Source organism: Wasmannia auropunctata, unplaced genomic scaffold, assembly GCF_000956235.1.
Source record: "Wasmannia auropunctata unplaced genomic scaffold, wasmannia.A_1.0 LD335207.1, whole genome shotgun sequence".
Classification (NCBI taxonomy): domain Eukaryota; kingdom Metazoa; phylum Arthropoda; class Insecta; order Hymenoptera; family Formicidae; genus Wasmannia; species Wasmannia auropunctata.
The window spans coordinates 92,603-106,601 of NW_012027683.1; the positions used below are offsets into that span (position 1 = coordinate 92,603).

General features: G+C 41.3%; 1 protein-coding gene across 7 annotated transcripts in view; it reads right to left on the bottom strand.

Annotated features, from left to right (window-relative positions):
- Positions 1–13,999, bottom strand: part of LOC105457560 (twitchin) — a 65,713-nt gene that overhangs the window by 16,542 nt on the left and 35,172 nt on the right. For 6 of the 7 annotated variants that reach the window (XM_011702296.1, XM_011702295.1, XM_011702293.1 and 3 more), the window contains 23 exons: positions 13,504–13,806; positions 13,009–13,290; positions 12,584–12,883; positions 12,020–12,322; positions 11,389–11,670; positions 10,822–11,127; positions 10,229–10,531; positions 9,733–10,034; positions 9,307–9,586; positions 8,864–9,169; positions 8,190–8,771; positions 7,161–8,042; positions 6,622–6,921; positions 6,120–6,401; positions 5,447–5,746; positions 4,995–5,297; positions 4,174–4,632; positions 3,804–3,926; positions 2,782–3,669; positions 2,331–2,633; positions 1,250–2,131; positions 734–989; positions 116–441 (listed from right to left, as the gene is read on the bottom strand). In XM_011702296.1, coding sequence (XP_011700598.1) covers positions 116–441; positions 734–989; positions 1,250–2,131; positions 2,331–2,633; positions 2,782–3,669; positions 3,804–3,926; positions 4,174–4,632; positions 4,995–5,297; positions 5,447–5,746; positions 6,120–6,401; positions 6,622–6,921; positions 7,161–8,042; positions 8,190–8,771; positions 8,864–9,169; positions 9,307–9,586; positions 9,733–10,034; positions 10,229–10,531; positions 10,822–11,127; positions 11,389–11,670; positions 12,020–12,322; positions 12,584–12,883; positions 13,009–13,290; positions 13,504–13,806 — 8,853 coding nt within the window. The remainder of the gene's footprint in view (positions 1–115; positions 442–733; positions 990–1,249; positions 2,132–2,330; positions 2,634–2,781; positions 3,670–3,803; positions 3,927–4,173; positions 4,633–4,994; positions 5,298–5,446; positions 5,747–6,119; positions 6,402–6,621; positions 6,922–7,160; positions 8,043–8,189; positions 8,772–8,863; positions 9,170–9,306; positions 9,587–9,732; positions 10,035–10,228; positions 10,532–10,821; positions 11,128–11,388; positions 11,671–12,019; positions 12,323–12,583; positions 12,884–13,008; positions 13,291–13,503; positions 13,807–13,999) is intronic. The other variant, XM_011702297.1, reaches the window with a different exon arrangement.

Sequence of the window (13,999 nt, forward strand, 5' to 3'; positions counted from 1 at the left end):
TATTCAAATATATTTTTAGCTCCAAAATTTTACGACGTGCACAAATTAATTATTCTAAAACTTAATGTCACTTTCATTTAGATATAAAATATCTTTCTTTTTTCAAGTCACTCACCAAACTCGTTCTTCGCGATAATGCTCCTCGTGCTCTCGAGCGGATCGGACTCTCCGATGTTGTTAACAGCCTTGACACGGAATAAATATTCCTTGCGATGAATTAGACGGCTGACCTCGTGACTCAACACCATGCTCATACCGGCGTCGGACCAAGTTCCACGGGACAAGTCCATCTTCTCAATAACATAGTGCAATATGGGACTGCCACCATCGTCGAGAGGATGTCCCCATGTCAAATGACAACCCTCTTTGGTGACATTGCTGACATCCAAAGGCTTCTCCGGTGGTGCCGGTCTGTCGAGGACAGTGACCCTCGCGCTGGCGCTGAAAATTTAACGTTCATCGTTTGTTCAACTAACGATCGTCTCAAAATTAAATTATATATGTTGTCAAAAACATTTAGTTAAGATTTACCTCAAATTATTTTTGAATATTAAAATCTTTATCATATCTTCTTATTTGCTTAAATCATTTTTAAATAAATGTAAAACACGTTGTTTGACGTAAATTCATTTACTTAAAATTTTTTGTGTTACTCAAATGAAAATTATAATTAAAGAATAAAAATTGAAACTATTTTTTCTACACAAGTATTACAATTTGATTTGTCAAGTACCTGAAGCTACCATGCTCGTTCTCCAAAGTTAGAGTGTAACGTCCAGTATCACCGCGGACAGAGAATGGAATCTCAAAGGAAGTTTCAGTGTTAGTAGTATACATTTCATGACGAGCATCAGCCACAATCTGAACACCATCGCGATTCCATGTTGCCTTCGGTTTAGGTGATGCTACGATAGGAATATTGTAGCTGATCTTTTGACCGGCACGAACCACCAAGTCGTTCAGCAAGTGCGTGTCAAACGAAGGAGCAACTGTAATTAATAAGAAGAAATGATGAGTAATGTCATTAATAGAAAAAAACATCTTCAGTTATTTAAAAAAATAAATTATCAAAAATTCTTATTTCTCAAGAAAAGATTTTTGTGCGAAAATTTTTGCATCTACGTGAAGGAATATTCTGTTTGTAATTTTTTATGAAAATACATTTTTTATATTTTTATATAAAATTCTTTTCAAAATAATTTAATTATTTTGTGCTATTAATTCCAATAAAAATTCCAATAAAACTCACTGAAACGAGGCTTGGCAACGACCGGTGCCGACGCCTCGGACGGTTCACCAGGTCCGCCCTTGTTGACAGCGATGACTCTGAACTCGTATTCCTGACCCTCGGTCAAATCAGGCACTCTGGCGTTGGTCTTGTTCCCGGGTACCTCGGCGGCTTTCTCCCACTGTCCGAAACGAGGTCGTTTCTCGATGATGTAACCAGTTATGGGCGATCCGCCGTCTTTCTTGGGTGGTGTCCATTCGAGATCCACGTGATCCTTGTCCCAGTCGGTGGCGACTGGCGCGCCGGGCTTGTCCGGCTTGGCGAACGGATCCTTGGCAGTGATAGTGTCCATTCCCGTCAGCGGCTGGGACTCGCCCTGCTTGTTGACCGCTCGTACGCGGAACTGATAGTCGTGTCCCTCGATCAGGTGGCCCACCTGCGCTGAGGTGGTGTTAGCCTCAGCCACGGGCACCCAGCGCATGTTCTCCGTGTCCATTTTCTCGACCTGATAGTATTGGATCTCGGAACCGCCGTCGTCCTTGGGCGGCCGCCACTTCAGGGTGCATCCGTTTTTAGTGACGTTGTCGATCTTCAGCGGACCCTCCGGTGGCGAGGGTACGTCCATCACGTTCACTGTCAACGTGGCAGAGTCCTTACCGTTCACGTTCTTGGCCACAAGAGTGTAGACGCCGGAATCAGAACGTTTTGCCTCCATCACGCGCACCTTGGTGTTATAATCCTCGTTGATGATTTTGATACGATCGCTTGCCATCACGGTGGTGTCCTTCAGCGACCATTCCTTGCTTGGCGGCGGCTCGCCGATCACCGGCACGTCGAAGTCGAAGAAACCGCCGGCGCGCACTTTCACGTCCAGCATGTACTTCCTGTCGATCTTCGGTGGAACTGAACACGAAATATATAATATAATCAGTTATACATTATAATTAATTTAATTAAATATAAGATATATTAATTTATTAGAAAAATTTTTAATCAATTTTTAATTTCTTATATAAGTTTCTAAATTATAAAAATGTCTTGAAATAATTTAATTTCCTTAAATATATACAAAATTCGATAAATTCTCGTCGCGAATACTTACGGTTCTTAGGTCGCGCCACATGGGACTTGGACGCCTCCGACGGTTCGCCGGGACCAGCCTTGTTGACAGCTCTTATGCGGAATTCATATGGAGTTCCCTCGACCAGATCATTAACTCTGCCGCGATTCGTGTCACCGTCGACTTCCGCACATTTCTCCCAGGTTGGACTGTACTTGTCACGTTTTTCTATGATGTAACCAGTGATCGGTGATCCACCGTCTTCCTCAGGACGGCTCCATTGAAGTTCGACGAAGTCTCTGTCATAATCAACCACCTCGGGCGTACCTGGCTTTCCTGGTTCGTCTATAAATGGTAAAATAATATTAATATTTTTTTAAAGGTTTTGCAAATTTTGAAATAAAATAAATTAGAAGTAGTAATATAATTATGTCGGAAATATATAGCGCTCAAATTTTTACTTTTTTATTTCGATAAAAAATGTTTATCTTACCGAAAGGATTCTTCGCTTCGATGCCTTGCATGGCGGTGAGCGGCTCGGATTTGCCCTGCTTGTTGACTGCTCTCACTCTAAACTTGTACTTGTGCCCTGGCGTCAGACCCTCCACCTGCAGGCTCGTTTCCGGTCCGTCAGTCTCTCCGGCCGGCACCCAACGTCCCGTAGCCTCGTCCATCTTTTCCACGACATATTTATCAACCGGCTGCCCGCCATCGTCCTCGGGCGGCTTCCACGTGAGTTTGCAGCCCTCGGCGTGCACGTCGGTCGCGCGAAGCGGACCTTGAGGCGGGCTCGGCTTGTCCAGCACGGTCACCTTGACGAACGCCTCATCTCGGCCGTTAATATTCTCGGCAATGACGGTGTATTTGCCGGATTCTGCACGCGTCGCCATCCGCACGTTCAGGCTGGTGTTGTAGTCCACGTGCTTGACTTTGACACGATCGGTCGGCCGGACTTCCTTGCCGTTCAGCATCCATTTGGTAGTCGGCGGCGGTTCGCCCGTTACCTTGCAGTCGAAGTTGAAGTTCTGGCCGGCCTTGATCTTCACCTCAATCAGATTGGTACGATCGATTCTGGGCGCCAGATTGCGCGGTTTGGCGATGATGGTCGGCGTGGCGTCCGACGGTTCACCAGGACCAGCCTTGTTCACGGCGCGCACGCGGAATTCGTACGGCTGGCCTTCAATGAGATCGGGTACGGTAGCAGACGTCTCGTCCGCCGGCACCTCCAGTGCCTTCTCCCATTCGCCGTACTTGTCTTTTTTCTCAATTACATAACCGGTGATCGGTGAACCGCCGTCGTTCTCCGGCGGGGTCCACTTGAGATCGACATGATCCTTATCCCAGTCGGTGGCTCGGAGATCACCCGGTTTGCCTGGTTCATCTGCAGATAAAAACGAAAATAGATTTGATTCTAATTCTCTTAGATTAAAAAATAATGACGTCTATCTTTATATTTTGTAATTTATACTTGCGGCGATGTTCTGTATAATTTTAATTTATATTTAATTGACATACCGAATGGATTCTTGGCTACTATCGTTTGCTCCGCTTCCAAGGGCTTTGATTCGCCCTCGGCATTGACCGCGGCCACTCGGAAAAGGTACTCCTTGCCAGGTGTTAGACCCGTCACCTCGATATCTATAATAAATAATTCGCATATTAAATAAATATTTTATAAAGTAAATTATGTATTTTAAAATGTCGAAAATGTACAGCAGAAAAACTTTATTTTAAAAATAAAGAAATTTTAAGCGTGTTTTATATAAAGTATAAAAAAAAAATAGAAGCAGAAACTATTGGGCAACTTTGTTTGGGTAAAAATTTAATAGCACTGTGTTAGCTTAATTCCTTTTATTTTGTTTTATTAATCAATCCAGCGACTTACTCGGTTCGGTGGAACGTCCGCAGGGTACCCAGCATCCGGTCTCCGGGTCCATCTTGTCCACTTGATAGTACTCGATGGGCGTGCCGCCGTCGTCCTTAGGTCTCTTCCATTTCAACTTGCATCCTTCCTTGTGCACATCCGATACCTGAAGCGGTCCCTCAGGCGGCGTCGGCTTGTCCGTCACCGTCACCTGCACCGTCACCGAGTCCTTGCCCGACGAATTGCTGGCGGTGACGGTGTAATCGCCACTGTCGTCCCGCGATACAGGACGTATGCTGAACTTGGTATTGTAGTCGGTGTTGTCGATCTGCACCTTGCGATCGGAATGAAGCGGTATCGCGCCGTAACGCCATTCGATGTGCGGCGGCGGCTCGCCGATCACGTTGGCATCGAATTTCAACATTGAGCCAGCGGACAGGGTAACGTCCCTCAGATTGCGCCTGTCAATCTTCGGGGCCACTGCGATGAATGATCGAACGATTAGATGCCAATATCAGATTTAGACAAGCACGCGATTCATTGAGATTATTTTTGGATCGTGAGTACGTTTCGTGGCAGCGATACAAAGATAACTGTCTTGTTATAGATCGATTGCATAATTAAGTTCTTAGATGTTTAAGCCAATTATTAAGGTAATATACTATTTGTTATAATTTTTATATATAAAAATGATTCAAAGGAAAATTATAATCAAATAAAATTTAAATCGTAACAATATAAGAAGAAAATTTCAATCTTTTTAAATCTTCCGAGAAAGGATTACCCTACATTAAAATGTGAACCGGAAAAATTGAAATGTATTTACAGATACAAATACTTACAGAAACGTGGCTTAGCAGTAAACGTCTTACTGGCTTCGCCGGGCTCCGACAGACCAGCCTTGTTTACGGCGATCACGCGGAATTGGTAATCGTTGCCTTCTATTAAACCGTGCACCAGAGCTTTGGTGACCGGTGTCTCCGTCTCCAAAGCCTTCTCCCACATAGTGCTGTATTTGTCTTTTTTCTCGATGATGTAGCCCGTGATAGGTGATCCACCGTCGCTGACGGGCTCTTTCCAGGCGAGTTCAACCTGATTAGCCGTCCAATCGACCGGCTCTGGTGCTCCAGGTGCGGTTGGTACAGCTGTAAAAATTAATTATTATAATAAAATTGGCAATCAATATTTTAAAGAAATAAACAGAGCTATGAAAGAATTACCTTTTGAAAATATTTTTGACAAACTTTATAAAATATTATTTATTTCGGAGAATTATAAAAAATATTCCACTCACTGAACGGATCTTTCGCTACGATGGAGCTAAAGGTCTCCAACGGTTCAGACTCTCCTTCCTTGTTGAGTGCCTTGACTCGGAACTTGTACTCGTGTCCAGGTGTAAGCCCTTCGACCTTCATCTCGGGTCCAGTAGTTTTACCGACTGGTAGCCAGACACCGGTCTCCGGATCGAACTTCTCCACGAGGTATCCCTCGATCGGTTCTCCACCGTCGTCCTTGGGTTTCTTCCATTTGAGCGTGCACCCTTCTTTGTGCACGTCTGATACCTCCAACGGTCCTTCCGGTTTGCCGGGCTTGGCTGATGAACAAACAAAATTTAGATTAAGTTGTTAGTCGTCAGAAAATAAGATTACACGCAAAGAATTAATTTTTATTACAGATTATTGCATATTAAATACTTTTATTTAATATTTGAACAAATATGTGGAAAAGAGGGCTGTTAGGAGTCGGCGCGGTAAAAGTGCGCAGATATATATGTATATACGGTTTTTTTCAAACCATCAATATAATTTGAATAAACGATACATTTGTTATAATTTAATATTTGATAAAGAGAGATACAGCAGATAGAACGGTTCATTTATTATAGACTGATAGTTATTTTCTTCAAATGTATAATATATAAATTGTATTAAAAATTTGTAAAATATTAATTTATATAAATTACTCACAGACAACTGTGACTTCGACTTCGGCGGTGTCGGATCCATGCTGATTGACCGCTGTGATCTTGTAAGTGCCGCTATCCTTGCGTTCGGGCTTGTCGTTAAAGAACTTGCTGTTGTAAGGCACATTCTGTATTCTGCGATGCGTGGTCTGCTGAATACTCTTATTGTTGATCACCCACGTGACGTCTGGCGGTGGTTCGCCGATAATTTTAACGTCAAAGTGGAACGCTTCGTTCTCGCGCACGGTTATATCGTGCAGATTTCGTCTGTCGATCTTCGGCGGGACTAAATAAACAAAAGAAATAATTACAATTAATAAATCCCTGTCTATAACATTTTCTAAAATAATTTTCGTTTCCCAACACAAATTTTTACATTAAAAAATTCTTAATCTGATGCGACATTTTCTTTTTAAATTGACATCAGAAAATGTATTTCAAGAGTTCTAAAAATTATTTAGGAGAAAAAGATGAAAAATTAAATTATCTTTAAATGATGGACTCACGTCTTCGACTCTTGGCGGTAATCGGTTTGCTGGCATCGGACGGTTCACCGGGACCGGCGGCGTTGACGGCCTTGACCCTGAATTCGTATTCGACACCCTCGTCGAGATTGTCGACGCGGCCCTTGCAATCCGGTCCAGTCTCACACGCCTTGATCCACTTGGGCGCGCCCTTCTCCCGCTTCTCAATCACGTATCCGGTGATTGGAGATCCGCCGTCCTTTAACGGCGGAGTCCATCGTAGATCCACGTGATCCTTGTCCCAGTCGGTCGCCTCCGGACGTCCTGGTGCGCCAGGTTCATCTGTGGCGCATAAATAAAATTTATATTAGCTATCCGAACTAAGAAACGCAGAGATAAGACATTTCGAGGAACATTAATCAATAAAAGTCTATTAAAGCCTGAAAAAATTTTTAATCGCTTTGCATTTAAATAATGAGAACAAGGGAATTAAAATCTTATTTATGTGATATTCCGTCGTGCAGAATTTTAAAAAGTTAAAGCGATTTAAATAAAAGTTAAATTTAATAAATTGATCTCACCGAATGGATTCTTGGCGACGATTCCGTATTCGGTCTCTAACGGTTCGGATTCGCCTTCCGCGTTTACAGCCGCGACTCGGAACTTGTATTCCTGCCCGGGCACCAGGTTCTCCACCGCCATCGTGGGTTCCTTGGTGCGTGCAACCGGTATCCATCTGCCGGTCTCCGTGTCCATCTTCTCGACCACGTAATGATCCAAAGGCGCACCACCGTCATCCGCCGGCGGGTTCCACTTGAGAGTACAGCCCTCCTTGTGCACGTCGGAAACCTTTAGCGGTCCTTCGGGCTTGCTAGGTTTATCCAGCACTAATATCTCGATGGACGCCTCATCTTTGCCGGAGCTGTTCTCCGCTTTCAAAGTCAGCGTGCCGCAATGCGCCCTGGTCGCCGACGACACAACGAACTTGGTCTTGTAGTCCTCCGTTTCGATGGTCAGAACTCCGCTGGATTCCTGCTTGGCCTTGTTCAGGAACCAGGTCTTGCTTGGAGGCGGTTCACCCGTAACTTTCACGTCCAGTCGAATGACATTGCCTGCCTTGATTGTGATATCCTTCAGGTTCGTGCGATCGATCTTGGGCGCGGCGTAACGATCCTTGGCGGTCAGGGTCTCGCTGGGCTCGCTGGGCTTGCTCTGGCCACCCTTGTTCACGGCCTTAACCCGGAATTGATATTTCTGACCCTCCACAAGATCCGGCACTTTGGCTTCAGTTTTGTTGCCCGGAACTTCCGCGGCTTTCTGCCACTTGCCGTACTGGTCCTTCTTCTCAATGATATATTTCTCAATGGGAGCACCGCCATCATTCTTCGGGGCTTTCCATTTCAAATCCACATGATTCTTCGACCAGTCTTTCAACTCGGGTTTGCTGGGCGCATCGGGTTCAGCTGTAGTTAGAAATAAACAAACGTTTTATTATAACTTATTTCTACAATAACATACTACAATATAATTAAAAAATAATTAAAGATACTGGATAATTTAATAAATTCAAAAAATTTTAAGGATTAATAGAAACAAAAAAATATATTTACAATAAGGATTCTTGGCGGTCGTTGGTATGGACGTTTCCAGAGGTTCGGATTCGCCCTCCGAGTTGACAGCTTTGACACGGAATTGGTAATCCTTGCCCTCGTTTAGACCAGACACGTCTGCCTCTGGAGTTTTGCTGGTACCGCACGGTACCCAACGTCCGGTATCCACATCCATCCTTTCGATGACGTAATGGTCAACTGGTTCGCCACCGTCGTCGTCGGGTTTATCCCATTTCAGCTTGCACCCCTCGGCCGTGACGTCGGACACCTCGAGCGGACCTTTCGGTTTGCCAGGCTTGCTCAGAACCTGAAGCTCGATGTCGACCTGATCGGTGCCGCTGTCATTCTTGGCGATGACGGTATACGTGCCCGCGTCCGAACGCTGAAGTTTATTGATGATGAACATGGTATGATAATCCTCGTTCTCAATCTTGAGTCGATCCATGCTCTTCAGCACCGTGTCCTTGAGTTTCCACGTGACAACTGGTGGCGGTTCACCTTTGATGTCGGCCTCAAGTCGCAGCATCTGGCCAATTCGCATGACTTTCTTGTGGAGATTTTTACGATCGATATGCGGTGCCACTATAAACATCAGACAGACAAAATTAATTAAATATAAATTATTATATCCAAAAAATACATTTCATCTAAAGCCAATTATACGACGCTCTTACAGAATCGAGGCTTGGCCACAACGCTCTTGGAAGTATCGCTAGGTTCGCCAGGTCCAGCTTTATTGACCGCCACAATCCTGAATTCGTATTCGTGACCCTCCTGGATACCGTCGGTCACTTTAGCGGCCGTTCGATCTCCCGGAACTTTAGCGACGTCCACCCACTGTCTACCCTCTTTGTCTCGCATTTGCACGATGTATTTTTCGATCGGCGCACCGCCGTCGTCCTTGGGCGGAGTCCACTCGAGATCGACGAAATCCTTGTCCCAGTTCTTCAGCTCCGGACGACCGGGCTTGCCCGGTTCGTCTAAAATCGAGAAAGTGCTTCATAATATATGCAATAAATACGTAAATTTATTTATATAATATCTATATTATTTTGAAATTAAATTTATTTTAAATTTTTAAGTTACAAATTTAAATTTTTGGATATCGAATATGTACCGAATGGATTCTTGGCTATGATAGACTTGTCCGCTTCCAGATCATCGGATTCTCCTTCCCTGTTGACGGCCTTTACGCGGAATTTGTACGGTTTGCCCTCCTGCAATCCTGTGATAGTCGCTTCGGGTTCGGTGCTACGACCGCAAGGTACCCATTGCCCTGTAAGAGGATCCAACTTCTCGATCTCGTAGTACTCGACCGGTGAACCACCATCATCCTCGGGTTTGTCCCATTTAAGTTTACAGCCGTGTTTGTTAACATCGCTCACTTCCAAAGGACCCTGAATTGTAAACGAGATATTTAATTCTCTTATCGATTTTCAAAACAACTTACAAACTAGATAATTATACATGTAATAATTAAAAAATTATTAATAATAATACCTCGTCGGTGTAATAATTATAATAAATAGTGTTAGATTTTTACCTTTGGTTTGCTGGGCTTGCCAAGAACGGTAATTTCTACCTCGGCGGTATCCTCGCCGACTTCGTTCTTCGCGGTAATCACGTATTTGCCAGTGTGCGCACGTTTAGTCTTTAAAATAAAGAATTTTGTGTTGTAATCAACATTGTCGATTCGTATCGTGTCATCCGACACGAGTTCTTTATCCTTAAAGGTCCAAGTGACTTTTGGTGGCGGTTCGCCAATTATGTTTACGTCCAGGGTTACGGTAAGGCCGACTTTTACCGTTATAGGTTGCAAATTCGTGCGATCGATATATGGTTTCACTGTAAAATGTAAAAATTAAAAAATCAGTTGTCAATGAATCTGCTTTCTTCGTGCAAATAAATACAAAGTTTAAATTCAAATAAACGTTAATAAATAAAACTTTACATAAAATATTATTTATACAATAATATCTTTAATAATTTTTGATTTTTTTCTAAAGGGCTGTGATATTAAAATAAAGCAATACACTTACGCCAACGAGCTTTAGCGGTGTGCGGATTGGTGGCCTCGCTAGGTTCACCAGGGCCAGCTTTATTGACGGCGCGTACTCTGAATTGATACTGATTGCCTTCTTCTAAACGTGGAACTGTGCCAGTACATACGGGCCCTTGCACTTCAGCAGCCTTGACGAAATTAGTACCGAATTTATCCTTCATCTCGATGATATATCCGGTAATTGGTGCACCGCCGTCTCTTATCGGCGGCTCCCACTTCAGTTTCACCATGTTCTCCGACCAATCGACAATCTCTGGAAGACCAGGTGCCGCTGGAGCATCTGAAATATTTTAAGAAGTATCATGTAAATTTTTCTATTCTTTTTTTAATAATTAAAAAAATTATCAAATGAATGATACACTAAATAGATTTTTATTAAAAGGAAAGCCTAACATATTATATATATAATTATTAAAACAATGTATTACACATCTATAGCAAATTTTTCTATTAAGAAAGTAGGAAAGAAATGTCTATATCTTACAGCATATCTAAAATTATTCAATCTAAAATAGAACGCATAAAAATAAATACGTGTCAAACGTTGTAATTAAAATTAGAATACTATACCGTATGGATTCTTAGCTACGATGGCAACGTCGGTTTGCAGAGGTTCCGATTCTCCCTCTTCGTTCACAGCCTTCACACGGAATTCATACTTGTGGCCGGGCTCCAAACCTGTAACTGCGTGTTCAGTTTTGTCAGGGTCCACGATGCCGGCCGGTACCCAACGACCTGTCGTCACATCCATCTTTTCTACTATGTAACTGGACAAGGGAAGTCCACCGTCGTCCTTTGGCTTGCTCCATTTCAATTTGCAGCCCTCTTTGTGCACATCGGTCACTTCCAACGGTCCCTCCGGCTTTCCAGGCTTGTCTACACAATAAATTTCATACCATAAAATATGTATTACATTGTACAATGTGCGTTTAGTTTAACAAAAGTTTAGCCTAATAAAATTTATATTCATTATTTGATTTAAAAATACAAGAAAGTTACATTATGCATTTCTTATTTCAATATTAAATGCAGAATTTTATACACATATATATAATAAAATATTATAAAGCACGGAAAATTTCTCTTTAAATACTTAAGTTAAAAAAGAGATACGAATACAAAGTATATCAAATTTACCAAGAATATTAATCTCCACATCGGCTTCATCTTGTCCGGAATCGTTCACAGCCTTGATTGTATATTTGCCAGTTAACTTCCGACTGGTATTTGTTAATTGGATCTTAGTGAGGTAGTCTTCGTTATCAATTTTAACATTAGCTCCAGTTTGGAGTGGTGCACCAGCGAAACTCCATGTAACTGTTGGAGGAGGTTCACCTTCAACATCGACTTCCAGCTTCACCAGTTGACCTGCTCTTACTTTGATGGTTTGCAGCTTATCACGATTGATGTGTGGTTTTACTGTAAGAAATAATACTTATATAATCTTGTCTTATTTTTACTTATTTTGTGATAATTATTAAAAATGTGAATCCAATACTTATTCACATTTCTTATTTTGTATGAAATGCGATAAATAAAATTTTTTAATTTTAAATTAATAAGAAATTTAAATTAAAATCAAAATAGAAATTAAAAATAAAATTTAAAAAATAAATTCAATATTAATTTTAATTTTTAACATAAAATTATGTAATTATAAATTATAATTTGTCTAATTTGAAATTATCAAATGTTTCGAACTGTTTGTATATAATTGTTGAGAATTATATTTATAATCGTAATTAATTAATCAAATTGAGATACTCACGGAATCTTGCTTTTGCAACGTGCGGCTTAGTTGGGTCGCTGGGTTCCGATGGTCCAGCTTTATTAACAGCACGAACACGAAATTGATAAGTGGAACCCTTCTTCAAACCGGTAACACGACCTTTTGGTTGTGGCGAGTCAGTGACAAGAGCTTCTTCCCATTGCGAAGAAGGTTTTTCTTTCTTTTCAATAATGTAACCGGTAATTGGTGCACCGCCAGTGTCTTTGGGAGGTTCCCACTTAAGATCGACGCGATCAACATCCCAATCTTCGAGTTCCGGTGTTCCAGGCTTGCTTGAGATATCTGTCAAAAGGAACATATTTGATTTTATTTTTATCAATATAAAATATTAATTAATATTGCAGAATATTAATTGAACTGTAAAAAAGATACACCTAATAAAATATTTGTTTTGTATTAAATGACACTTTTATAATAATTATATTATTGTTATATTGAATTTTCTAACAAAATTTTATTATTTTATAATATTAATTTCTACTTTTTAAAAATTTATTTGATTAAAAAATTTTTTTATCAATTTAATATTACTATTTAACTTACCGTAAGGGTTCTTTGCGAGTGTGGACCCGTCTGATACGAGCGGCTCCGATTCTCCTTCTTCATTCAAAGCCTTTACTCTAAACTCGTACTCGTGTCCTTCCTGAATACCCTTTACATCCATCTCGGTATCCGCGGTACGACCGACTGGTACCCATCTGCCTGTCGATTTATCCAGTTTCTCTACTTGGTATCCAGTAATCGGTTTGCCGCCATCGTCTTCCGGTTTACCCCATTTGAGCTTGCAGCCGTTCTTCGTGACGTCCGCCACTTTGAGCGGTCCCTTTGGCTTTCCAGGAGCCGCTGTAAAGATTGAAGAAACAATTGTTTAATAAATTAATATTAAATTAAAATAGAAAGAGAAAAGTATTTATTATGTATATAATTTATTCTGCTAGTTAAAAAAATATCAGATATCCGCCACTCACATAATATCGTCACTTCGACTTCCGCCTCGTCCTCGCCATGAGGATTGACAGCCTTGATCTTCCACACGCCGGTGTTCTTGCGTAAGCAGTCAGTGATGGTAAACTTCGTGTTGTAGTCAACGTTGACTATCTCGATGTTTTCACCGGATTTTACTTCGCTGCCAGCGTGATACCATTTGATCTCCGGCGGTGGTTCACCATGCACATCCACATCGTATTTGATAGTTTTGCCGGCTCGCACGGTGATTGGTTTCAAGTTCGTCCTGTCGATTCTCGGCTTCACTGAAGTAAACAAGATTATTATTATTAACAAAATATTAATTTTTACATAATAAAAATAAGTTTTAAAATGTTTTTCTACATATTCTTTTTCTTAATTACTTATTATTAAGAGCAATTATAAATTATGATTAACTGTAATCATGCATCATGTTATAATATGTGTATTAATTGTAATTATATTATAATTATAATCTATATTTGATGGAAACTCACGAGCTTTGTGCTTGCAAATCTGCATCTTCGATGCGTCTGATGGAGGCGAAGGTCCAGCTTTGTTCACGGCGATAACTCGGAACTGGTACTCACCCCTTTCCTTCAGATCGGGTACTTTGCCCTCAAGTTGATCCCCCGGGACTTCGATAGCCTTTTCCCAATCGGGCTTGTACCGATCTTTTTTCTCGATAATGTATTTCTCGATCGGCGCTCCTCCGTCAAATTCTGGCGGAGCCCATTTCAAGCTTACTGATTCGTTATCGTAATCGGTGATTTCGGGCGTTCCAGGCTTCAAAGGTTCGTCTGAAAGAAAATTATTCAGTTTAAGTTTAAATTCGTAATACTATCTACATTTTACATTTACAATTAGTGCTACAATTACGATCGTCGGATATTTTAAATTTAAAATCTGAATAAAAAAATTTGAATTTAAATCTGAATTTTTTAAATTATTCCGATAAATATTAGACGTATTGTTTAGCGTAAGAAAAATAAC